Source organism: Mustelus asterias, unplaced genomic scaffold (assembly GCF_964213995.1).
Source record: "Mustelus asterias unplaced genomic scaffold, sMusAst1.hap1.1 HAP1_SCAFFOLD_451, whole genome shotgun sequence".
NCBI lineage: Eukaryota > Metazoa > Chordata > Chondrichthyes > Carcharhiniformes > Triakidae > Mustelus > Mustelus asterias.
The window spans coordinates 170,166-197,236 of NW_027590404.1; the positions used below are offsets into that span (position 1 = coordinate 170,166).

General features: G+C 46.0%; 1 protein-coding gene across 1 annotated transcript in view; it reads left to right on the forward strand.

The window, feature by feature from the left end:
- LOC144486756 (eukaryotic translation initiation factor 4E-like) overlaps positions 1-27,071 on the forward strand; it is a 35,139-nt gene continuing 8,068 nt past the window's right edge. The window contains exons 1-5 of the mRNA XM_078204794.1: positions 1-74; positions 6,191-6,294; positions 13,801-13,896; positions 14,962-15,025; positions 22,626-22,739. Coding sequence (XP_078060920.1) covers positions 39-74; positions 6,191-6,294; positions 13,801-13,896; positions 14,962-15,025; positions 22,626-22,739 — 414 coding nt within the window. The 5' untranslated portion in view covers positions 1-38. The remainder of the gene's footprint in view (positions 75-6,190; positions 6,295-13,800; positions 13,897-14,961; positions 15,026-22,625; positions 22,740-27,071) is intronic.

The window sequence follows — 27,071 nt, forward strand, 5'->3', positions numbered from 1 at the left end:
GGCGCGCGGGCCTGGGGCGGGGCCCTGGGGACAGCAAGATGGCGACCGCGGAGCCGGTAACAGCGGCAGAGCCGGTGAGAGTGGAGCTGGGGATTGGGATCCGGATCAGCCGACCTGGGAGGGGCAGCGGGGGCTCAGCTCTGCCCGCGGCGCAGTGTGCGGCTGATACCGGTTTGGCCGGTCCGCAGTTTAGGCAGGAGCTGCTCGCCTAGGCCTGGTCGAGCCCGGGGCCTAGTGGTGGCGCCAGGCTTCGGCCTCGGGGAGACTCCTAGTCCTCAGAGTGATCGGGGGGGAGGAGGGATAATGGGTTCCCTGGAGTCACTGGACACGATTCCCCGCTACCCTCCCGAGGGAACCGGGGGCGGCGGTATCCCCAGAGTGACAGGTATCCAAGCTCTTGGCAGGGTTACAGTCCCGTGGGTGGGGGTGATATGTATTACTCTAGTCTGGGGTGGAGTGTTAATTTGGGCCGGATGGCTCTGCCTCAGGCAGCAGTGGCCTGAGTCACGGGGGTTACTGGCTGGCTAATGCAGAAATAGCAGGTGGCTCTGAGATGGGGACAATGGACTTGGAGTGTTGAGTTTCAGGCTAAAACGTTGTATAATTTCAAGAAGAAATTAGATACAGCTCTTGGGGCTAAGGGGATCAGGGTATTGAATTTGATCTGTCATGATCAAAATGAATGGCGTAGCAGGCTCAAAGGGCTGAATGGTTCAGGGCTGAGTCAGGATTCTTATCCTACTCAGACCTGAGTTGACTCTCCTATTTTTGAAAATTTGGTACAAAAATGACTGAGTTGTCTGGTTCAGATTTTGTATTTGTATCACCAGTGGGGTGGGCAAAGATCTGAGCAGGTGAAGGTGAAAGTCATTGCACATAGGTTTGCCTGCCCCAAGAAATAAATCAGTATTCCTTGGGTTATTTGTCTAATATATATTTGTTGCATGTTATTGTTGTAAAGCAATGCCATTAGCTTGGCTTTAAGTGGTCTGTTGAGTCAAGGCAGAAAATACCCAGTATTTTTTTGTCCTGGATTCTTTGAAGTCCACACAGCTGCAACAAGGATTGCTATTCACAAAATGTATCAATGATTTGGATGAAGGAATCAAATATAATATTTCCAAGTTTGCGCCCGCTGGGCACCGCAGGGGTTGGGGTGCATTATTGACCCCAATAATCACATTTTAATTTGATGTTTTTAAGTTTCCTTTGTACTTTGATTTCTGTTCGGGCTGTTCCCCCTCCTTTTTGGGGAGCTGCCCCTTTTACTTTGTCCTGATTTAATCTGAGTTTGTTTACTTGGTTTGGTTTGACCTAAAAAAAAAAGAGGACGATGCAAAACTCGGTGCAATGTGAGTGGTGAGGGACAAATAAAGAGGCTTCAAGGTGATTTAGACTAGTGAGTTGGCAAATGTATAGCAGATGCAGTATAATATGGGCAAGTGTGAAGTTATCTACTTCGGATGGCGGAACAGAATGGCAGAATATTATTTGAATGGTGATTTTTGGGAAATATTGATGTACAAAGGGACCTGGGTGTCCTAGTACATCAGTCATTGAAAGCAAGATTGCAGGTATAGCAAGCGGTTAGGAAGGCAAAAGGTATGTTGGCCTTCATTGAAAGAGGACATGAGTACACGAGCAGGGATATCTTACTGCAGTTGTGCAGGGCCTTGATGAGACCATACCTAGAGTATTGTTTGACATTCTGGTCTCCTTGCCTAAGAAAAAATATACTTGTCATAGAGAGAGTGCAATAAAGGTTCACTGGACAGATTCCTGGGGTGGCAGGATTGTTGTATGAAGAGAGATTGGGATCAACTGGGCCTGTAGTCACTAGTTTAGAAGAATGAGAGAAGAGCTCATTGAAAGGCACAAAATTCTGACAGGCTGGACAGACTGGATGTAGGGATGTTGTTTCCTCAGGTTGGGGGATCTAGCACAGTAAGACGTCTCTCAACAGGTTAAGGTCCAACAGGTTTATTTGGTAGCACAAGCCACAAGCTTTCAGAGCGCTGCTCCTTCATCAGGTCAGTGGGAGTTCTGTTCACAAACGGGGCCTATAAAGACACAAACTCAATTTACAAAATAATGTTGGAATGTGAGTCTTCACAGGTAATTAAGTCTTAAAGGCACAGACAATGTGAGTGGAGAAAGGGTTAAGCACAGGTTAAAGAGATGTGTATTGTCTCCAGCCAGGACAGTTAGTGAGATTTTGCAAGCCCAGGCAAGTTGTGGGGGTTACAGATAGTGTGACATGAACCCAAGATCCTGGTTGAGGCCGTCCCCATGTGTGTGGAACTTGGCTATCAGTCTCTGCTCAGCGACTCTGCGTTGTCACGTGTCGTGAAGGCCGCCTTGGAGAGTGCTTACCCGAAGATCAGAGGCCGAATGCCCGTGACCACTAGTGTTCCCCAACAGGAAGCGAACACTCTTGCCTGGTGATTGTCGAGTGGGGTTCATTCATCCGTTGTCATAGTGTCTGCATGGTCTCCCCAATGTACCATGCCTCGGGACATCCTTTCCTGCAGTGTATCAGGTAGCCAACGTTAGCCGAGTTGCAAGAGTATGTACGGTGTACCTGGTGGATGGTGTTCTCACGTGAGATGATGGCATCCGTGTCGATGATCCGGCACGTCTTGCAGAGGTTGCTGTGGCAGGGTTGTGTGGTGTCGTGGTCACTGTTCTCATGGGTAGTTTGCTGTGGACAATGGTCTGTTTGAGGTTGTGCGGTTGTTTGAAGGCAAGAAGTGGGGGTGTGGGGATGGCCTTGGCGAGATGTTCGTCTTCATCGATGACACGTTGAAGGCTCCGAAGAAGATGTCGTAGCTTCTCCGCTCCAGGGAAGTACTGGATGACGAAGGGTACTCTGTCCACCGTGTCCTGTGTCGCCATGTCCCGCCATCCTCTACGGACAAGCCCTCTGTATACACAAGTTCCATCCCACCATCAGACTCACCATGGACTACTCTCCAGAATCGGTTGCATTCTTGGACACACGCATCTCCATCAAGGACGGTCACCTCAGCACTTCACTGTACCGGAAGCCCACAGATAGCCTCATGATACTCCACTTCTCCAGCTTCTACCCTAAACACATTAAAGAAAGATATAAATTGATTTTTTTGGCATTAAACATGTCAGGGCTAAAGGAAGAGAGCAGAGCATGTCATTGAGGTAGAGGATCAACCATGATCACATTGAATAGAGGAGCAGGCTGAATGGCCTACTCCTATTTTCTTTGTTTCTAAGAAAAGCATCAGTGAGCTACTAAGCTGAAGGAAAAGTCTTGGAGAGGAACACCCAGTCACATCTATGGCGAGCGACTGTCAGAAGAAATGGTGTATTCTGCAGAATAGGTACTTGAGCAGTTCGTTCATTCGCAATTCCACTGCTGTTAGTGACATTATGGCTAATCTGTACTTCATAACTCCATCTCAGTCTTTGTCCTGTAACATCTATAAAAATAAAATCCATCAATCTTTGAAATTTTCCATCGCCTCCCCCTGGGAGAGAGTTCCAGATCAGCATTAGTTCAAAGATTAGATATTAATTTGGGCTGAAAACAAGCATAGTCTAGATACCTCGTTCTCATAAATTTAGTTGTTTTAACCCTCCCATCATCCTGTTGAACCTGCAGTCTCTCCAAAGCTAATGCATCCTTTTTGAGATAGTGTTCAGAGGTAACAGAGTACTTTAATTGATGTCTAACTTAGCCATAGCATAACTTCCAACCATTTACTTTCCAACATCCTCGTGATAAAGGCTGACATCCCATCTGCCCTCTTCATTATTTGTTTGTATCTGTCTGCAAGTTTTTACTGATTTCTGTACTTGAGCTCTTCCACAGTTCCTCCTTCTCAGCATCTAGAATATTCTCTGTTCTATCTTTCCTTGGGTCCAAGGTTGATGACCTCACACTTTCCCGCATTGGGCAAAACTGCAGTTGATGGAATTCACTTAATCTATCAATGTCCCTTTGAACCTTCTGCTATGTACACCATGTACTGTGTCAGCAAACTCCTTTTATAGTGAAAAAGGACACCCCAGAACACATCCAGTGAAGTTGAACTAACAGCAGAGGAGTGGCCAGTAATCTGTTTTTCTGTTCATGAGGGATCACTGTTGTTTCATAGAATCCCTACAGTGCATAAGGAGGCCATTCAGCCCATCAAGTCTGCACTGACCACAATCCCATCCAGGCCCTATCCCCATAACCCCATACATTTACCTTAGCAAATCCCCCTGACAGTAAGGGGTAATTTAGCAGGGCCAATCCACCTAATGCGCACATTTTTGGACCCGGAGGACACCCACGCAGACACTGGGCGAGTTTCCTTGCAGCTCCTTGAATCGTGTCATGGTTTGTATTTCCATCGACTAGAGGAGGCAGATGGAGTTTCAATGTACTCTCACATCCCAGACACAAACTAGCTACAGCTGGGCCATGTTATTTCACAAGCAAGCGTTGAAGGCAAAATCTCATCCACATAGGGACCGGGTGATTGCTTCTGTTATGGAAATGATGGGCTGATTTATTTTTGGAGGAGGCTTATGTTTGAGTAACAAACCTCAGCACTGGTCAAAGGTGGTGGGGGTGGGCGGGGTTAAAAGGGCCAGATTGAGAAAACTGGGGCTAAATCAACAGATTATAGTCTTCACAAAGACGGACATATCCAACTAATTCCCACGGTTTATGTGGGTGCTGAGAAAGATAAGTATTGCATCTTTAAAAGTTATTGGTAAAACATCAACTTTTAAAGGATGAATTTATGGCCGCTCAATGTTAAATTCCAAGAAGATATTAGAATTGCTGGAAATGTATCTTATCTTGCTGTTCATTGTTGAATCATTTGTAACTGAAACAAAGTCTGGTTTGTTGCTCTGTTACAAGGGAGACCTGTCCATTCTGGTTTGGGCAGTAGAAGATAGTATTTCCTTGGAAAGAATTAGTACCTAATAAATCCCATGTGTTCTATTTAAGATCCCCTCTTTTATAGATCGTGTTCTGTGATGCATTGTAAATGGAACAAAATCTTAAAATTTGAAACAGATTGTTTTGGAGGAAAATCAGGATACCCTTTTTCAAATAAAGGGTAGTCAAAATCTAGAAATCCTTGCCTTTAAAAGGCTGTGGGTGCTAGAACAATTGGAGATTTGAAGACTTGGATAGATTTTTGTTAAAGGTACTGGAGTAGGGCGCATACGTGGATAAATGGAGTGATGTATTGATGTGTCGTAATCTAAGAGAATGATGGAATAGGTTAGAATCACAATTGTTACGGTGCACTCTGAGGTCGTTGGGCCCATAAAAGGACTGAATGGCCTACTTTGTTTCTGGTTAAAGAGCCAACTCTTGGTTCTCTTCCTGAACTGCTGTTGAAACTACTGAGGTTGTATCTGTAAGTGAGGATTGACTTAATTTCAGTTTCTTCAGGAAAGCACTTTCTTCTGGACTTCACAGGAAACACTGGTTCAAGCTTCATAATGGTGTGTGTAAGCTGTTAAATGCTGAGATACTGCAGTTATCACTGGCAGTATTTTCTGTGGTGGTCAGCTGTCTCCAGCAATGTACTCATGGTGGCACAGTGGTTAGCATTGCTGCCTCAGTGCCAGGGACCCAGGTCCGATTCCTGGCTTGGGTCACTGTCTGTGCAGCGTCTACAGGCTCTCCCTGTGTCTGTGTGGGTTTCCTCCGGTTCCTCCCGCAGTCCGAAAGACGTGCTGCTTAGGTGGTAAATTACATTAGGTGCAATGCTAAATTCTCCCTCAGTGTACCCGAACAGGTGCCGGAGTGTGGTAACTAGTGGATTTTCAGAGTAACTTCAGTACAGTGATAATATAAGCCTACTTGTGACACTAATAAATAAACTTATACTGTGGCGGCCGGCGCTGCCTCCAGCCCGATGCTGTGGCGGCCGGCGCTGCCTCCAGCCCGATGCTGTGGCGGCCGGCGCTGCCTCCAGCCCGATGCTGTGGCGGCCGGCGCTGCCTCCAGCCCGATGCTGTGGCGGCCGGCGCTGCCTCCAGCCCGATGCTGTGGCGGCCGGCTGTCTGCTGTCACCTGCATGTTTTACACCGGGCTTTATAAAAATCTCAGCTTTTTATAATTATGCCAAGAATGATGTTTAACATGAAACTTAGAAAGCTGATGTTTATAATTCTCAATTCTTTATTGTATTTATAACAGGAAGTACCAGAAGTGCTGGAAACTGAGTCAGCAGCAGCAGCATCTGAGGTGTGTTCTGAAACTGTAACACAGGAACAATACCTAAAACATCCTTTACAAAACAGGTCAGTCAGAGTCTGTGTACCAGGCATCAACTTTTGTAACAGTGCGGGGAGGTGGTAAAGAGCTGCAGGGAATTTTGCATTTTGTATCTAGAGTATAAAAGCAAAGAGATGATGTTGAATGTGAGGGCACTGTCACAATATCATGTACAGTTTTGGCACCCTATTACAGGATTCATAGAAATTTGCAGCGTTCAACCAATCATACCTGTACTAACTCTTTGGAAGAGCAGTTGTACTTAGTCCCACTCATACCTAGCTCAAGTTTCTCATGCTCACTAACTGTCCAACTTTGGAAATTATTAATGGAATCAGCTTCCACATTTTTTAGTAAAGTGTTCCTGATCCCAAGAACTTGTGAAAACATTTCTCTACGTTCGTGGATAGTTTGCCTGTGATTTTAAATCCATGGTCTCTGGTTATTAACTCACTCTCCAGAGGGAAGACTCATTCTCTATTCTTATCAAAACCTCATCATCTTCAACCTTTGTCAGGGGCAGGTCGTGCCTTACGAGCCTGGTTGAGTTCTTTGAAAATGTGACCAAGCACATTGACGAAGGAAGAGCGGTGGATGTGGTCTATATGGACTTCAGCAAAGTGTTCGATAAGGTCCCCCATGCAAGACTTCTTGAGAAAGTGAGAGGGCATGGGATCCAAGGGGCTGTTGCCTTGTGGATCCAGAACTGGCTTGCCTGCAGAAGGCAGAGAGTGGCTGTGGAGGGGTCTTTCTCTGCATGGAGGTCAGTGACCAGTGGAGTGCCCCAGGGATCTGTTCTGGGACCCTTGCTGTTTGTCATTTTCATAAATGACCTGGATGAGGAAGTGGAGGGATGGGTTGGTAAGTTTGCTGACGACACCAAGGTAGGTGGTGTTGTGGATAGTTTGGAGGGATGTCAGAAGTTGCAGCGAGACATAGATAGAATGCAAGACTGGGCGGAGAAGTGGCAGATGGACTTCAACCCGGATAAGTGTGTAGTGATCCATTTTGGCAGATCCAATGGGATGAAGCAGCAGTATAAAATGAAGGGTACCATTCTTAGCAGTGTAGAGGATCAGAAGGACCTTGGGGTCCGGGTCCATAGGACTCTTAAATCGGCCTCGCAGGTGGAGGATGCGGTCAAGAAGGCGTATGGCGTACTAGCCTTCATTAATCGAGGGATTGAGTTTAGGAGTCGGGAGATAATGCTGCAGCTTTATAGGACCCTGGTTAGACCCCACTTGGAGTACTGCGCGCAGTTCTGGTCACCTCATTACAGGAAAGATGTTGAAGCCATTGAAAGGGTGCAGAGGAGATTTACAAGGATGTTGCCTGGATTGGGGGGCATGCCTTATGAGGATAGGTTGAGGGAGCTTGGTCTCTTCTCCCTGGAGAGACGAAGGATGAGAGGTGACCTGATAGAGGTTTACAAGATGTTGAGGGGTCTGGATAGGGTGGACTCTCAGAGGCTATTTCCAAGGGCTGAAATGGTTGCTACGAGAGGACACAGGTTTAAGGTGCTGGGGGGTAGGTACAGGGGGGATGTCAGGGGTAAGTTTTTCACTCAGAGGGTGGTGGGTGAGTGGAATCGGCTGACGTCGGTGGTGGTGGAGGCAAACTCGTTGGGGTCTTTTAAGAGACTTCTGGATGAGTACATGGGATTTAATGGGATTGAGGGCTATAGATAGGCCTAGAGGTGGGGATGTGATCGGCGCAACTTGTGGGCCGAAGGGCCTGTTTGTGCTGTGGCTTTCTATGTTCTATGTTAACCTCTATTGGATCATAGAACATAGAAAAACTAGAGCACAAACAGGCCCTTCGGCCCACAAGTTGCCCCGGTCGTGTCCCTACCTACCTAGGCTTATAAATAGTCTTACCTATGACCCTCAATCCTATTAAGTCTCATGTACTCATCCAGAAGTCTCTTAAAAGACCCTATCGAGTTTGCCTCCACCACCACTGATGGCAGCCGATTCCACTCACCCGCCACCCTCTGAGTGAAAAACTTACCCCTGACATCTCCTCTGTACCTACCCCCCAGTACCTTAAACCTGTGTCCTCTCGTAGCAACCATTTCAGCCCTGGGAAAAAGCCTCTGAGAATCCACCCGATCTATACCTCTCAACACCTTGTAAACCTCTATTAGGTCACCTCTCATCCTTCGTCTCTCCAAGGAGAAAAGACCAAGCTCCCTCAACCTATCCTCATAATGCATGCCACCCAATCCAGGCAACATCCTTGTAAATCTCCTCTGCACCCTTTCTATGGCTTCCACATCCTTTCTGTAATGAGGCGACCAGAACTGGGCACAGTACTCCAGGTGGGGTCTGACAAGGATCTTATAAAGCTGCATCATTATCCCCCGACTCCTAAACTCAATCCCTCGATTGATGAAGGCCAGCACACCATACGCCTTCTTAACCACCTCCTCCACCTGCAAGGCCGATTTAAGAGTCCTATGGACCCAGACCCAAGGTCCTTCTGATCCTCTACACTGCTAAGAGTCTTACCCTTGATATTATACTCCTTCATCCCATTTGACCTGCCAAAATGGACCACTACACATTTATCCGGGTTGAAGTCCATCTGCCACTTCTCAGCCCAGTCTTGCATCCTATCTATGTCACTCTGCAGCTTCTGACATCCCTCCAAACTTTCCACAACACCACCAACCTTTGTGTCGTCAGCAAACTTACCAACCCATCCCTCCACTTCCTCATCCAGGTCATTTATGAAGATGACAAACAGCAAGAGTCCCAGAACAGATCCCTGGGGCACTCCACTGGTGACCGACCTCCATTCAGAAAAAGACCCATCGACAACCACTCTCTGCCTTCTGCAGGCAAGCCAGTTCTGGATCCACAAGGCAACAGCCCCTTGGATCCCATGCCCTCTCGCTTTCTCAAGAAGTCTTGCATGGGGGACCTTATCGAACGCCTTGCTGAAGTCCATGTAAACCACATCTACCGCTTTTCCTTCGTCAATGTGTTTAGTCACATTTTCAAAGAACTCCACCAGGCTCGTAAGGCACGATTTGCCTTTGACAAAGCCGTGCTGACTACTTTTGAGCATATTAAACCTCTCTAAATGTTCATAAATCCTGTCCCTCAGGATCTTCTCCATCAACTTAACAACCACTGAGGTTAGACTCACCAGTCGGTAATTTCCTGGGCTATCCCTATTCCCTTTCTTGAATATAGGAACCACATCCGCAATCCTCCGGAACCCCTCCCGTCTCCATCGACGATGCAAAGATCATCGCCAGAGGCTCTGCAATCTCTTCCCTCGCCTCCCACAGTAACCTGGGGTACATCCCATCTGGTCCCAGTGACTTATCTATCCTGATGCTATTCAAAATTTCCAACACATCCTCTTTCTTAATGTCCACAAACTCAATCTTTTCAGTCCGCCGCAATCCTGTAGTACAACCACCCAGGTCTTTTTCCACCGTGAATACAGAGGTAAAGTATTCGTTAAGCACCTCTGCTATTTCTTCGGGTTCTGTACAGACTTTCTCACCGTCACATTTTATAGGTCCTGTACCTTCACATCTCATCCTTTTACTCTTTACATATTTTTAGAACGCCGTAGGGTTTTCCTTAATCTTACCTGCCAAGGCCTTCTCGTGACCCCTTCTGGCTCTCCTAATTTCCTCCTTAAGTCCCTTCCTACAAACCGTATACTCATCTAGATCCCTACCATCGCCTAGCTCTCTGAACCTTTTGTACGCTTTCCTTTGCTTTTTGACTAGGTTCAGCACAGCTTTCGTGCACCACGGTTCCCGTAACCTACCAAAACCTCCCTGTCTCATCGGAACGTTGTCATTCAGAACTCTAGACAAACATTCCTTCAAAATCTGCCACCTTACTTTGGTACTTTTCCTTGAGAATACCTCCTTCCAATCAACGCTTCTAATCTCCCGCCTGATGGCTTCATATTTCCCCTTACTCCAGATAAACACTTTCCTAGCTTGCCTGATCCTATCTCTTTCCAATGCTAGCGTAAAGGAGATAGAGTTATGATCACTATCCCCAAGATGCTCCCCCACAGAGATCCGACACCTGTCCAGGCTCATTAGCTAGTACCAGATCGAGTACAGCCTCTCCTCTTGTAGACTTATCCACATCATCTCTTGCCATTTTATGTTCTGAGGAGCGCAGTAGTAATTATTCCAATCTTTTCTCCTAGATTAATTCCCCTGTCGCTGGTAAACCTCTTTTATACGCAAGGTTTTTTCCCATCTTTTCTGAAGTGATGCCCAGAATTGTCCACAATATTTCAGCTGAGACCTACATAAGAACATAAGAAATAGGAGCAGGAGTAGGCCATCTAGCCCCTCGAGCCTGCCCCGCCATTCAATAAGATCATGGCTGATCTGACGTGGATCAGTACCACTTACCCGCCTGATCCCCATAACCCTTAATTCCCTTACCGATCAGGAATCCATCCATCCGCGCTTTAAACATATTCAGCGAGGTAGCCTCCACCACCTCAGTGGGCAGAGAATTCCAGAGATTCACCACCCTCTGGGAGAAGAAGTTCCTCCTCAACTCTGTCTTAAACCGACCCCCCTTTATTTTGAGGCTGTGTCCTCTAGTTTTAACTTCCTTACTAAGTGGAAAGAATCTCTCCGCCTCCACCCTATCCAGCCCCCGCATTATCTTATAAGTCTCCATAAGATCCCCCCTCATCCTTCTAAACTCCAACGAGTACAAACCCAATCTCCTCATCCTCTCCTCATAATCCAAACCCCTCATCTCCGGTATCAACCTGGTGAACCTTCTCTGCACTCCCTCCAATGCCAATATATCCTTCCTCATATAAGGGGACCAATACTGCACACAGTATTCCAGCTGCGGCCTCACCAATGCCCTGTACAGGTGCATCAAGACATCCCTGCTTTTATATTCTATCCCCCTTGCAATATAGGCCAACATCCCATTTGCCTTCTTGATCACCTGTTGTACCTGCAGACTGGGCTTTTGTGTCTCATGCACAAGGACCCCCAGGTCCCTTTGCACGGTAGCATGTTTTAATTTGTTTCCATTGAGATAGTAATCCCATTTGTTATTATTTCCTCCAAAGTGTATAACCTCGCATTTCTCAACGTTATACTCCATTTGCCATATCCTCGCCCACTCACTCAGCCTGTCCAAATCTCTCTGCAGATCTTCTCCGTCCTCCACACGATTCACTTTTCCACTTATCTTTGTGTCGTCTGCAAACTTCGTTACCCTACACTCCGTCCCCTCCTCCAGATCATCTATATAAATGGTAAACAGTTGCGGCCCGAGTACCGATCCCTGCGGCACGCCACTAGTTACCTTCCTCCAACCGGAAAAACACCCATTTATTCCGACTCTTTGCTTCCTGTCGGATAGCCAGTCCCCAATCCACTTTAACACACTACCCCCAACTCCGTGTGCCCTAATCTTCTTCAGCAGCCTTTTATGGGGCACCTTATCAAACGCCTTTTGGAAATCCAAAAACACCGCATCCACCGGTTCTCCTCCATCAACTGCCCTAGTCACATCTTCATAAAAATCCAACATGTTCGTCAAGCACGACTTTCCCCTCATGAATCCATGCTGCGTCTGATTGATCGAACCATTTCTATCCAGATGCCCTGCTATCTCCTCTTTAATAATGGATTCCAGCATTTTCCCTACTACAGACGTTAAGCTGACCGGCCTATAGTTACCCGCCTTTTGTCTCCTTCCTTTTTTAAACAGCGGCGTAACATTAGCCGTTTTCCAATCAACCGGCACTACCCCAGAATGCAACGAGTTTTGATAAATAATCACTAACGCATCCACTATTACCTCTGATATTTCTTTCAATACCCTGGGATGCATTCCATCCGGACCCGGGGACTTGTCCACCTTCAGTCCCATTAGTCTACCCAGCACTGCCTCTCTGGTAACATTAATTGTATTAAGTATTTCTCCTGCTGCCAACCCTCTATCGTTAATATTTGGCAAACTATTTGTGTCCTCCACCGTGAAGACCGACACAAAAAACTTATTTAAAGACTCAGCCATATCCTCATTTCCCACTATTAACTCCCCCCTCTCGTCCTCCAAGGGTCCAACATTCACTCTAGCCACTCTATTCCTTTTTATATATTTATAAAAACTTTTACTATCATTTTTTACATTAATTGCTAGCCTAGCTTCATAGTCTATCCTTCCTTTCTTTATCGCTTTCTTAGTCTCTCTTTGTTGTTAAATTTTTCCCAATCACTTGTTTCTCCACTATTTTTGGCCACTCTGTACGCAGCTGTTTTTATTTTAATACTCTCCTTTATTTCCTTCGTTATCCACGGCTGGTTCTCCCTTTTCTTACAATCCTTGTTTTTTGCTGGAATATATTTTTGCTGAGAACTGAAAAGGATCTCCTTAAAAATCCTCCACTGTTCCTCAGCTATCCTACCTGCCAGCCTGCTCTCCCAGTCTACCTTAGCCAATTCATCCCTCATCCTATCGTATTTCCCTCTGTTCAAACAGAGGACACTGGTTTGAGACCAAACTTTCTCCTCTTCCATCTGAATCAGAAATTCGACCATATTGTGGTCACTAGACCCAAGAGGGTCCTTCACAAAAAGATCCTTAATTCTACCTACCTCGTTACACAATACCAGATCCAAAATAGCTCGTTCCCTCGACCTGATAATGTTTCAGCATCATCATTTTGATTTTATACTCTATGCTGTCTATTCCAGCCTTAAATAACTCAATAATGCAGCAGCCACATTCCTCTGGGGTGGGAGAATTCCAGAGATTCATACCCTTCTGCATGAAGAAAATTCTCCTCATCTCGGTCCTAAATAATTGGCACAGGATACCATACAAACACCACTGTCACTTTACCTCCTCCAGCATTCCATATGTCCCAGTCAGATCATCTCTCATTCGTCTGAACTCCCTTTCTCATCATAGGATACCTTCTCATCCCAGGAACCAATCTCGTGAACTTTTCCTGTACTATCTCCAATGTAAATATAGAATTCTTGCAGTATGGAGACCAAAACTGCACAATGAATTCCAGATGTGGTCTCGCCAAAGCCCTGTATAATTGTAGCAAGACTTTCTTATTCATCTTTACCCCACCTCACATTATTGCCACAGTATGTATTTTTCAGTTACCCACACTAATGTCCCTGAGAATCCCCTTTAGTGATAAATGACAGGCTCTTCAGAATTGTCATTGCGTCCAATACTTCACGTGGGAAGAGGTGAAAATGAAATGGCAAACAGTGTACTACAGGGCCATGAGTATTTATCAAGTGAAAAGGTTAACTATACAAGAAAGGTCTACAGAATGAAGTAAAATAAATATTCAGGATCTAAAGGGAAGAAATTCCAATGACCTCCTTGCAACACCAGCCCTTGCGAACCTGTTGTTACAGTTGACCAGATGCTGACCCCTTGTTAACCTGATCCCGAGAGGATTCTGGTTTCTTAATCTGGCGCTATGTTCTGTGGGATTCTGCCCGTTACTATAATTTTGCTGCCTAACTCTTTCTGTTGCAGATGGGCTCTATGGTATTTTAAAAATGATAAGACCAAAGGTTGGACAGAGAACTTGCGACTTATTGCTAAATTCGATACTGTTGAAGACTTTTGGGCGTAAGTATGATTTGTGAAAATCTTAAAGTTCCCCCCTAAAAAGCTGGTGAGGTTGCGGGTGAATTGAAAATTTAAAAAGCTGAGATTAATAGATTTGTGAAGCAAAAGATATTAAGGGTTACAGCATGAAGATGGGTAGATGGAGTTATCAGCTGTGCCCTCAGAACGAGCAGGAACAACCTTTCAGTAGGGGATTCCTGAACAGTGGGAAGAGGTTGCCTGAATCCACCTTTTCTGAATAAGCTGAGTCCAGCTGAGGAGAAGCCTGGGCACTCAATCTATTTGATTAAATCATTCGCTGGGCAGGGCTTGCCCAGTAAACTGAGAGGGAGTATCATGCAATCTGCATTTCTACTGTTCTTCCCCCTGTTGCTAATATTGCTCGATATGATAGCTGGGCAAAGGAGGTTAAAGGGAGACAAAATCCTAGGTCCAGAGGGATTTCTTACAAGGGCATCTGAAAAGGTTTCCAACTAGTTGGCAAGTTGCTGCCACTCTTACTGGGTAACTGGATTAGTGCCACAGAATTGTAATCTCAATCCTTAAATTACAAAGCTACAAACTGTGATTCCAATAATCTCTGTCTGCCCTTGAGGGCAAAACATTAGTGAGCATCATGTTCGAGATGAAACATTGAGAAAGGAATGAGAGAATGCATTAGGTTGGAAGATGGAGTTAATATAGAGAAGTATGTGGTAATGTGGTGCGGGAAGTGGAATAGACACCAGGGATTTAAGATAATTGATTAGTTAAAGGGCACAGCACAGGAGAGGGTCCTGGGGAATCTGTGGTTGATTCATCAAAGCTTCTAACGCGGGGCGTGACAAACATTCTCTGTGATACAAGATTGGGGGCGGAGAACTGAAATTTCATGGGATGATAATGAGTTAGTGCAAAGCACTGACACTGGGCATTATTCCGGGCACTAGCACACACTCTTCACCTAAAGCACTGGAACCAGTTCTGGACATTGGTACTCACCCATCACCTGGTGCACTGGATCCATTTCTGGGTGCTGTTGCTGTAATTTGAACATCTAAATGTGCTTTTGTTTTCTTTCTATAGGTTATATAATCATATACAGCAACCGAGTAAACTTTTGTTTGGGTGTGATTATTGTTTGTTTAAGGTAAGAGATTTTTATCAAGTTCTGCAGCAAAACTTATTTGGGAAGTTGAAAGCTGCACTTTAGTGCATCCCTGCAACAGGAATCAGCTGAGTCAGCTCTCAACTGAACTTGGCTGGTTGTTTGCACAACTAGTTAAAACCAGTTCCAGGGCTTTGTAAGTTGTGCCTATAAAAACAAAGGCCTCACAGTGCTGCCCTGACTGCATGGTGAGTGCTGCCTGACTGTGAGGAGTGCTTTTAGAGTTGGGTGACAACAGGGAGTTAGGCGAAACAGGCAGCAGAGGCTACAAGGGGGAGTGCTGATTGGTCGGTAATGGGGGGTGCTGATTGGTTGGTCGGTAATGGGGGGTGCTGATTGATCAGTAAGGATTGGTTGGTCGGTAAGGGGGGGGTGCTGGTTGGTCGGTAAGGGGGGGGGGTGCTGGTTGGTCGGTAAGGGGGGGGGTGCTGGTTGGTCGGTAAGGGGGGGGGGTGCTGGTTGGTTGGTAAGGGGGGGGGGGTGCTGGTTGGTTGGTAAGGGGCGGGTGCTGGTTGGTTGGTAAGGGGGGGTGCTGGTTGGTTGGTAAGGGGGGGCGCTGGTTGGTCGGTAAGGGGGGGAGGCGCTGGTCGGTAAGGGCGGTGCTGGTTGATCGGTCGGTAAGGGGGGCGGTGCTGGTTGGTCGGTAAGGGCGAGTACTGATTGATTGGTTGGTCAGTCGGTAAGGGGGGGTGCTGATTGGTTGGTCAGTCGGTAAGGGGGGGGTGCTGATGGTCGGTCGGTAACGGGGGGGTGCTGATTGGTTGGTCGGTAAGGGGGGCTGCTGATTGGTTGGTCAGTCTGTAAGGTGGGGGGGCTGCTGATTGGTTGGTCGGTCGGTAAGGGGGGGGGTGCTGATTGGTTGGTCGGTCGGTAAGGGGGGGGGGTGCTGATTGGTTGGTCGGTAAGGGTGGGGGGGGGTGCTGATTCTCTGAAACTGACTGAGTTTGGACTAAAAGAAACTTAGTGACATCACAGGAGGGTTGTGATTTGATTGGCTAACAGGGAGCTGTACTAAATTTGAAAACCCATTTAAATTACTGGCTAGACATTGCGTTGAGACTGAAGTAATAAGGGGATATATAATTTAACACCCATGACAACGCAGAGTCGCTGAGCAGAGACTGATAGCCAAGTTCTGCACACATGAGGATGGCCTCAACCAGGATCTTGTGTTCATGTCACACTATCTGTAACCCCCACGACTTGCCTGGGCTTGCAAAATCTCTCTAACTGTTCCGGCTGGAGACAATACACATCTCTTTAACCTGTGCTTAACCCTCTCTCCACTCACATTGTCTGTACCTTTAAGACTTGATTACCTGTAAAGACTCACATTCCAACCATTATTTTGTAAATTGAGTTTGTCTTTATATGCCCTGTTTGGGAACAGAACTCCCACTTACCTGACGAAGGAGCAACGCTCTGAAAGCTAGTGGCTTTTGCTACCAAATAAACCTGTTGGACTTTAACCTGGAGTTGTGAGACTTCTTACTGTCCTATTGGAAGGAGAGGCAAATGGGCAAAGGGGGCGGGGTTGGATTGTTACTAAGGATTGAAGTTAAATCGATAGCAAGAAGTGATATAGGATCAGAAGGCATAGAATCTCTGTGGGTAGAGTTGAGGAATCGCAAAGGTAAAAAGACCCTGATGGGAGTTATGTACAGACCCCCAAGCAGTAGTCAGGATGTGGGGCAGAAAATAAATCAGGAAGATAGAAAAGGCATATAAAAAAGGCAATATTACAATAATTATGGGGGACTTCAATATGCAGGTGGATTGGGAAAATGAAGTAGGGAGTGGATCCCAAGAAAAGGAATTTGTGGAATGTCTAAGAGATGTTTTTTTGGAGCAGCTTGTGATGGAGCCTACTAGGAAACAGGCTATTCTGGATTTGGTGATGTGTAATGAGGCAGACTTGATTAGGGAACTTCAGGTGAAGGAACCCTTAGGGAGCAGTGACCACAATATAATAGAATTTACCCTGCAGTTTGAGAAGGAGAAGCTGGAATCAGATGTAACGGTATTACAATTAAATAAAGGTAAATACAAAGACATGAGGGAGGAGCTGGCCAGAGTTGATTGGAAAGGGAGCCCAGCAGGGAAGACAGTGGAACAGCAATGGCAGGAGTTTTTGAGAGTTATTCTGAGGCACAACAGAAATTCATCCCAAGGAGGAGGAAACATGCTAAGGGGAGGACGAGGCATCCATGGTTGATGCAGGAAGTCAAGGACAGCATAAAAGAAAAAGCATACAAAGTGGCAAGGATTAGTGGGAAGCCAGAGGATTGGAAGCCTTTAAAAGCAAGCAGAGGACAACTAAAAAAGCAATAAGCCGGCGGGAGGGGAGAAGATGAAATATGAGTGTAAGCTAGCTAGTAATATAAAAGATGATAGGAAGAGTTTTTTTCAATAGTATAAAAAGTAAGAAAGAGGCAAAAATTGGACCACTGGAAAATGAGGCTGGAGAAGAAATAATAGGAAACAAAGCAATGACATAGGAACTGAATAGTTAGTTTGCATCAGTCTTCACAGTGGAAGACATCAGTGGGATGCCAGAGCTCCAGGAGAGTCAGGGGGCACAGGTGAGTGAAGTGGCCATCACTAAGGAGAAGGTTCTGGGGAAACTGAAAGGTCTGAAGGTGGATAAATTACTTGGACTGGATGGGCTACATCCCAAGGTTCTAAAAGAGATAGCTGAAGAAATTGTGGAGGCATTGGTGGTTATCATAGAATCATAGAAACCCTACAGTGCAGAAAGAGCCATTTGGCCCATCGAGTCTGCACCGACCACAATCCCACCCAGGCCCTACCCCCCTATCCCTACATATTTACCCACTAATCCCTCCAACCAACACATCTCAGGACACTAAGGGCAATTTTTAGCATGGCCAATCAACTTAACCCGCACATCTTTGGACTGATTTTCCCAATCCACCTGCATGACCTTTCAGGAATCACTGGAGGCAGGGAGGCTACCAGAGGACTGGAAAATAGCGCATGTAACACTGCTGTCTAAGAAGGGAGGGAGGCAGCAGGTGGGAGATTATAGGCCGGTTAGCCTGAGTTCAGTCATTGGCAAGATTTTAGAGTCCATTATTAAAGATGCGATTGCAGAGTACTTTGAAGTGCGTGATAAAATAGGACTGAGTCAGCATGGCTTTGTCAAAGGGAGATCACGTCTGACAAATCTGTTAGTTAGAAACATAGAAAAACTACAGCACAAACAGGCCCTTCGGCCCACAAGTTGTGCCGAACACATCCTTACCTTCTAGACCTACCTATAACCCTCCATCCTATTAAGCTCCATGTACTCATCCAGGAGTCTCTTAAAAGACCCTATTGAGTTTGCCTCCACCACCACTGACGGCAGCCGATTCCACTCGCCCACCACCCTCTGTGAAAAACTTACCCCTAACATCTCCCCTGTACTTACCCCCTAGCACCTTTAAACTTGTGTCCCCTCGTAGCAGACATTTCCACCCTGGGAAAAAGCCTCTGAGAGGTCCACCCGATCTATGCCTCTCAACATCTTATATACCTCTATTAGGTCTCCTCTCATCCTACCTCTCTCCAAGGAGAAAAGACTTAGCTCCCTCATCCTATCCTCATAAGGCATGCCACTCAATCCAGGCAACATCCTTGTAAATCTCCTCTGCACCCTTTCAATCTTTTCCACATCCTTCCTATAGTGAGGCGACCAGAACTGAGCACAGTACTCCAAGTGGGGTCTGACGAGGGTCTTATATAGCTGCATCATTATCCCCGGACTCCTAAACTCAATCCCTCCATTCTTAAAGGCCAGCACACCATACGCCTTCTTAACCACATCCTCCACCTGCGGGGCCGATTTTAGAGTCCTATGGACCCGGACCCCAAGGTCCTTCTGATCCTCCACAGTACTAAGAGTCTTTACCTTAATATTGTACTCCTTCATCCCATTTGACCTGCCAAAATGGACCACTATGCATTTATCAGGGTTGAAGTCCATCTGCCACTTCTCCGCCCAGTCTTGCATCCTATCTATGTCCCTCTGTAACTTCTGACATCCCTCCAGACTATCCACAACCCCACCAACCTTGGTGTCGTCGGCAAACTTACCAACCCATCCCTCCGCTTCCTCATCCAGGTCATTTATGAAAACGACAAACAGCAAGGGTCCCCGAACAGATCCCTGGGGCACACCACTGGTGACCGACCTCCATTTAGAAAAAGACCCATCTATACCCACTCTCTGCCTCATTTGGGCAAGCCAGTTCTGGATCCACCGGGCAGCAGCCCCTTGGATCCCATGCCCTCTCACTTTTTCTAGAAGCCTTGCATGGGGGACCTTATCGAACGCCTTGCTAAAATCCATATAAACCACATCTACCGCCTTCCCTTCGTCAATGTGTTTAGTCACATTTTCGAAGAACTCCACCAGGCTCGTAAGGCACGATCTGCCCTTGACAAAGCCATGCTGAGTATTCTTGAGCATACTAATCCTCTCTAAATGCTCATATATCCTGTCCCTCAGGATCTTCTCCATCAGTTTACCAACCACTGAGATTAGACTCACCGGTCGGTAATTACCTGGGCTATCCCTATTCCCCTTCTTGAAAATAGGAACCACATCCGCAATCCTCCAATCCTCCGGCACCTCTCCCGTCTCCATCGACGACGCAAAGATCATCGCCAGAGGCTCTGCAATCTCTTCCCTCGCCTCCCACAGTAACCTGGGGTACATCCCATCCGGACCCGGCGACTTATCTATCTTGATGCCATTCAAAGATTCCAGCACAACCTCTTTGTTAAAGTCCACATACTCAATCCTTTCAGTCCACCGCACGCCCGCAGTACATCCACCCAGGTCCTTCTCCTTGAGGTAACAAGGAAGTTAGATATTTAGATTATTTAGATTTCCAGAAGGCCTTTGACAAGGTGCCGCATAGGAGGCTGTTAAATAAATTGAGTGCCCATTGTGTTTCGGGTAAGACCCTGGCATGGATAGAGAATTGGTTGACTGGCAGAAGGCAGAGAGTGGGGATAAAGGGGTCTTTTTCAGGATGGCAGCCGGCGACTAGTGGTGTGCCTCAGGGGTCGGTGCTGGGACCACAACTTTTCACAATATACATTAACGATTTGGAGGAAGGAACTGAACGCACTGTTGCTAAGTTTGCAGATGATACAAAGGTATACAGAGGGACAGGTAGTACTGAGGAAGTAGGAGGGGCTGCAGAAGGACCTGGGCAGGTTAGGAGCGTGGGCAAGGAAGTGGCAGATGGAATACAATGTGGAAAAGTGTGAGGTTATGCATTTTGGAAGGAGGAATGGAGGCATAGACTATTTTCTAAATGGGGAAATGCTTAGAAAATCAGAAACGCAAAGGGACTTGGGAGTCATTGTTCAAGATTCTCAAGGTTAACGTGCAGGTTCAGTCGGCAGTGAGGAAGGCAAATGCAATGTTAGCATTCATGTCGAGAGGGCTAGAATACAAGAGCAGGGATGTACTTCGGCTGTATAAGGCTCTGATCAGACCCCATTTGGAGTATTGTGAGCAGTTTTGAGCCCCATGTCTAAGGAAGGATGTGCTGGCCTTGGAAAGGGTCCAGAGGAGGTTCACAAGAATGAAGAGCTTGTCATATGAGGAACGGTTGAGGACTCTGGGTCTGTACTCGTTGGAGTTCAGAAGGATGAGGGGGGATCTTATTGAAACTTGCGAGGCCTGGATAGAGTGGACGTGGAGAGGATGTTTCCACTAGTAGGAAAAACTAGACCCAGAGGACAACCTCAGGCTAAAGGGATGATCCTTTAAAACAGATGAGGAGGAATTTCTTCAGCCAGAGAGTGGTGAATCTGTGGAACTCTTTGCCGCAGAAGGCTGTGAAGGCCAAGTTATTGAAGGTCTAAGACAGAGATAGGTTTTTGATTAATAAGGGGATCAGGGGTTATGAGGAAAGGGCAGGAGAATGGGAAGAGAAAAAAATCAGCCATGATTGAATGGCAGAGCAGACTCAATGGGCCGAGTGGCCTAATTCTGCTCCTATGTTTTATGGTCTAAAAGTAATGTTTTGTGTTAAGATGCGGCAGCAATAATTTGATTCATTTTCTGTTTTGTGAATTGTTGAGATAGAATTCATTTCCTGGAGCCTAAAGGGAGGCAAATTAAATGAAATCCGATTTATTGACAAAATTGTAAGGATTTAATGTGTACACTGTCAGTTTGTAAGTGCAGAGAATTCAATTGAAGTTGAACATTGGGAAGAGAGCCTTGCAGCTCTTGAATTGCTGGGCACAAGCTGGTGATCTAACCAAAGGCTTCAGGCCTGGTATGGTCTCAGTAAGGGGCGGCTCCTGGAGCTGCTCATTGCTGTGGGCAGCTCCACTCCATATTCAGCTCATGTGAGAGATCATATGGTTGGTCAGAATGGCCTAATGTGTCTGCTGCACCATTCAATGAGAGTATGAGTGATCTGATATAATCCTCAACTCCACTTTCCTGCCTTATCCCCAGAACCTTTGATTCCCCTATTGATTAAAAATCCGTCCATCTCAGCCTTGAACATATTTAACCCAGCCTCCACAGCTTTCTGCGGTAAAGAATTCCACAGATTCACTGCCCTCAGAGAAGAAATTCCTCCTCATGATGGGTGACCCCTTACTCTAAGGTTATGCATTCTGGTTCTGGACTCTCCCACAAGGAGAAACCTGTCAGCATCTATCCTGCAAAACCCCAAACACTGTAGCTTCAAGTCAGCTGATAGTAGGGCCTAGCCCCCCTTGCATCTCACTCCTGAGGGGGTGAGAGGGGATTGACTGTCGAGCTTGATTTGTGGGACAAAAGCTGGTTATCTGATACATTTTTAACTTGTCTGTCACATTGGTGTGCAACTAGAGTCTTGTATAAACCATTGTTAGATTGACAGATTTCCCCATCTAACAATTCTGCTGAACTATTAGATTTTTTGACAATCCATTTGACTGGTACCATCTTTTTATTTGTGTTCAGATTTCCCCCCACATCTTATTGGGTTGATATAGGAAAGCTAGAAGTCAGTTCTGAAAAAGAGCTATGCAAACTCAAAACATTAACTCTGTTTCTCTCTGAGATGCTGCCAGACATGCTGCGTTTATCTAGCATTTTATTTTTATTTAATTAGAAAACTAATTCTGTGAATTGTATTTTTTGTTGAATGGTAATTGCTGCTAATGAGCACTGTTGTCCATTACTCAGGGATGGCATTAGATTAAGTAAATACATTAAATTTAAGAGACCGTAAATTTTGTCTCATTCTGGCTTCAACATTCATTTGAAATGTTTTGGTTAATTTGGTTAACTTTAGGAATCTTAAAAAAAGAGGTGACACCGCGACAATAAATTTGCTGGGTTATTCAATGCTCTACATAATGATGAAACATGGGCTCGGTGAAGTTGAACTTGTTCCTACTGTGGGTGAATAGTTTGTATTGAAGTGGCTGGAGCTTCGAGGCTGTGGGGCAGGGATTGGGGAGGGTGAGAGGTGTTTCATTTTGGACTTCCTAGCAAAGCTCAGTTTGATCGGTGAAATTGCACAAACAGCTCATTAAGATGCGGCTATTTTAACAGGATGGTATTAAACCGATGTGGGAAGACGATAAAAATAAAAAAGGAGGAAGGTGGCTAATGACACTTAACAAGCAACAGAGGCACAATGACTTGGACCGATACTGGCTGGAAACGGTAATTGATGCTCTCCTGGATAATAAATCCTACCATGTAGACCACACTCTTGGCAACCCCATAAATTTTGAGCTTGGTTGTAATTGGTTTTTATTCTTCTAAACTTGTCAATCTTGGTGCTGGAATAAAATAAATGGATCAGTTTTACAGTTTACCGACAGAAACGGGCTTTTCAGCCACCTGGTCTATGCTGTGGAATGCATGCTCCATAGGAGTCTCTTCCCACCTGTCAGCACATCCTTTTGTTCCTTTTTCCCTTGTGTTTACTTAGCTCACCATTCAAGACCTCTGTGCTGTTCGCCTCAATACTCCTCATGATAGCAAAATCTGCAAACTAATCATTCTTTGGATGAAGAATTTCCTCCTGAATTCTTGATTGGATTTATTGGTAGTGACCCCCTTACATTTATGGCCACTGCCAGCCTCCTCCACAAGAGGAAACATCATCTGTGTTCGGCCTATCAAATCCATTCATAATCTACCAGATCACCCTTCTCTTATCTCGAAATAAGTGCCCAATTTAAGCTTGTTCTGATGTGTATTATTTCTCAGCTCTGTGTCATTGCAGTAAATATTTTTGCTGCTTCTACAGTGCTTCTGTATTTTTATAATATGGAGACCAGAACTGTGCTCATTATTCCAAATGAAGTCAAACTAAGCTTCTATCTAAGTTTCACATAACTTCTCTGTTTTCCAATTCTATCCTTCTGGAAAAGAACCCCAGTGCTCAGTTAACAATGATTTGATTGAGCTGGGTTGCTGCTTTGTGATTTGTTTCTCTACCCTATATAGATGTGTTTTCCGTTCGTGCATGGCTTCTTTATTCCTCTTACCAAAATGTATCACTTCACATTTATCTATATTGAATTTATATGTCTGTTCTGCAAGTTTATTTATGTATTTCTGCATTTTGTTGCCAAATCCCTTTAACTGTTCTCTCCTCCCACTAATTTGGTGCTGTCCCCACAAATTGTAATTGCATTTCCAATTTCTGAGTGCAAATCCAAATCATGGAATCCCTACAGTGCAGAAGGCGGCCATTCTGCCGATCAAGTCTGCACCAACACTCCGACGGAGTATCTTCCCCCAGGTCTTCTTCCCCCACCCTATCTCCATAACCCACATGTTTGCCATGTGAAACCAGAGCTCCCGGAGGAAACCCACACAGCCAAGAACAAAGAACAGTACAGCACAGGAAACAGGCCCTTCGGCCCTCCAAGCCTGTGCCGCTCCTTGGTCCAACTAGACCAATCGTTTGTATCCCTCCATTCCCAGGCCGCTCATGTGACTATCCAGGTAAGTCTTAAACGATGTCAGCGTGCCTGCCTCCACCACCCTACTTGGCAGCGCATTCCAGGCCCCCACCACCCTCTGTGTAAAAAAACGTCCCTCTGATGTCTGAGTTATACTTCGCCCCTCTCAGCTTGAGCCCGTGACCCCTCGTGATCGTTACCTCCGACCTGGGAAAAAGCTTCCCACTGTTCACCCTATCTATACCCTTCATAATCTTGTATACCTCTATTAGATCTCCCCTCATTCTCCGTCTTTCCAAGGAGAACAACCCCAGTCTACCCAATCTCTCCTCATAGCTAAGACCTTCCATACCAGGCAACATCCTGGTAAACCTTCTCTGCACTCTCTCCAATGCCTCCACGTCCTTCTGGTAGTGCGGCGACCAGAACTGGACGCAGTACTCCAAATGTGGCCTAACCAGCGTTCTATACAGCTGCATCATCAGACTCCAGCTTCTATACTCTATACCCCGTCCTATAAAGGCAAGCATACCATATGCCTTCTTCACCACCTTCTCCACCTGTGTTGCCACCTTCAAGGATTTGTGGACTTGCACACCTAGGTCCCAGACACAGGGAGAAGTGCAAACTCCGCACTGACAGTGACCCAAGGCCAGAATTGAACCCAGCTCCCTGGCGCTGAGAGGCAGCAATGTTAACCACTCTGCCACCAGGCTGTCCTAATATATTACATTAACCTTTACCTGTTTTATCTGTTTCTACTTTAAAGAATTGAATCGGATTGGTCAAGCATAATCCTCCTTGGCTATACTTTAATATATTTTCATTTTTAATTTTACAATTGTATCTTTGAATAAAATTCCATTATGTTGCTTACCACTGGCCTGATGCTAACTGGTTTACCTTTCCTGATATTCATTCTTCCTCTTTAATATATAGGAATAAAGTTAATAGTTGGTTAGTTGAGATGAAAAAAAACTTCTCTATTAGATATATGAAGGCGCATGGTTGAAAATTAATCGATTCCATTGAATGAATGTCTGAGACTTTTTCATCAGGCAGTATTGAAGCCATATGTATGAAGTTAAGAGTGGAAGTGTTGGCATCAGTTCTTTTTCTTCCAGGACGAATTGAATCCAGAGTGTCTTCTCTGTCTGAAAGGAGCCCGAGAGATTGGTTTCAGACTGTCTCACCAAAATCTTAGTTTTGTGACCTGCATGTATTGAATTACCCAATCATTTAGCAACATTAGCAAGCTTGGATTTGATGAGTGATCAATGTGAAACCATAGAAAATTACAGCTCAGAAACAGGCCTTTTGGCCCTCCTTGTCTGTGCCGAACCATTTTATGCCTAGTCCCACTGACCTGCACTTGGACCATATCCCTCCACACCCCTCTCATCCATGAACCTGTCCAAGTTTTTCTTAAATGTTAAAAGTGACCCCGCATTTACCACTTTATCCGGCAGCTCATTCCACACTCCCACCACTCTCTGCGTGAAGAAGCCCCCCCTAATATTCCCTTTAAACTTTTCTCCTTTCACCCTTAACCCATGCCCTCTGGTTTTTTTCTCCCCGAGCCTCAGCGGAAAAAGCCTGCTTGCATTCACTCTTTAGAGGAGTATACGGGATGTAGGAAGGAGCTTAAGAAGGAAATTAGGAGAGCGAGAAGGGGTCATGAGAAGGCCTTGGCGGGTAAGATTAAGGAGAATCCCAAGGCTTTCTACAAATATGTCAAGAGTAAAAGGATGAGATGTGAAGGCATAGGACCCTTAAAAGGTGAAGGGGGAAAAGTTTGTGCGGAACCGTTAGAAATGGCGGAGCTGCTTAATGAATACTTTACCTCGGTATTCACGGTGGAAAGGGATCTGGGTGGTTGTACTGCTGGTTTGCGGTGGACAGAAAGGATCGAGCATGTGGACAAAAAGAAAGAGGATGTGTTGGAACTATTGAATGGCATCAAGGTTGGTAAGTCGCCGGGACCGGATGGGATGTACCCCAGGTTACTGTGGGAGGCGAGGGAGGAGATTGCGGAGCCTTTGGCGATGATCTTTGCATCGTCGATGGAGACAGGAGAGGTTCCGGAGGATTGGAGGATTGCAGATGTGGTCCCTATATTCAAGAAAGGGAACAGGGACAGCCCGGGAAATTACCGACCGGTGAGTCTAACCTCAGTGGTTGGTAAGTTGATGGAGAGGATCCTGAGAGACAGGATTTATGATCATCTAGAGAAGTTTAGTATGATCAAAAGTAGTCAGCACGGCTTTGTCAAGGGCAGGTCGTGCCTTACGAGCCTGGTTGAGTTCTTTGAAAATGTGACCAAACACATTGACGAAGGAAGAGCGGTGGATGTGGTCTATATGGACTTCAGCAAGGCGTTCGATAAGGTCCCCCATGCAAGACTTCTTGAGAAAGTGAGAGGGCATGGGATCCAAGGGGCTGTTGCCTTGTGGATCCAGAACTGGCTTGCCTGCAGAAGGCAGAGAGTGGCTGTGGAGGGGTCTTTCTCTGCATGGAGGTCAGTGACCAGTGGAGTGCCCCAGGGATCTGTTCTGGGACCCTTGCTGTTTGTCATTTTCATAAATGACCTGGATGAGGAAGTGGAGGGATGGGTTGGTAAGTTTGCTGACGACACCAAGGTAGGTGGTGTTGTGGATAGTTTGGAGGGATGTCAGAAGTTGCAGCGAGACATAGATAGAATGCAAGACTGGGCGGAGAAGTGGCAGATGGACTTCAACCCGGATAAGTGTGTGGTGATCCATTTTGGCAGATCCAATGGGATGAAGCAGCAGTATAATATGAAGGGTACCATTCTTAGCAGTGTAGAGGATCAGAAGGACCTTGGGGTCCGGGTCCATAGGACTCTTAAATCGGCCTCGCAGGTGGAGGATGCGGTCAAGAAGGCGTACTGGCCTTCATTAATCGAGGGATTGAGTTTAGGAGTCGAGAGATAATGCTGCAGCTTTATAGGACCCTGGTTAGACCCCACTTGGAGTACTGCGTGCAGTTCTGGTCACCTCATTACAGGAAAGATGTTGAAGCCATTGAAAGGGTGCAGAGGAGATTTACAAGGATGTTG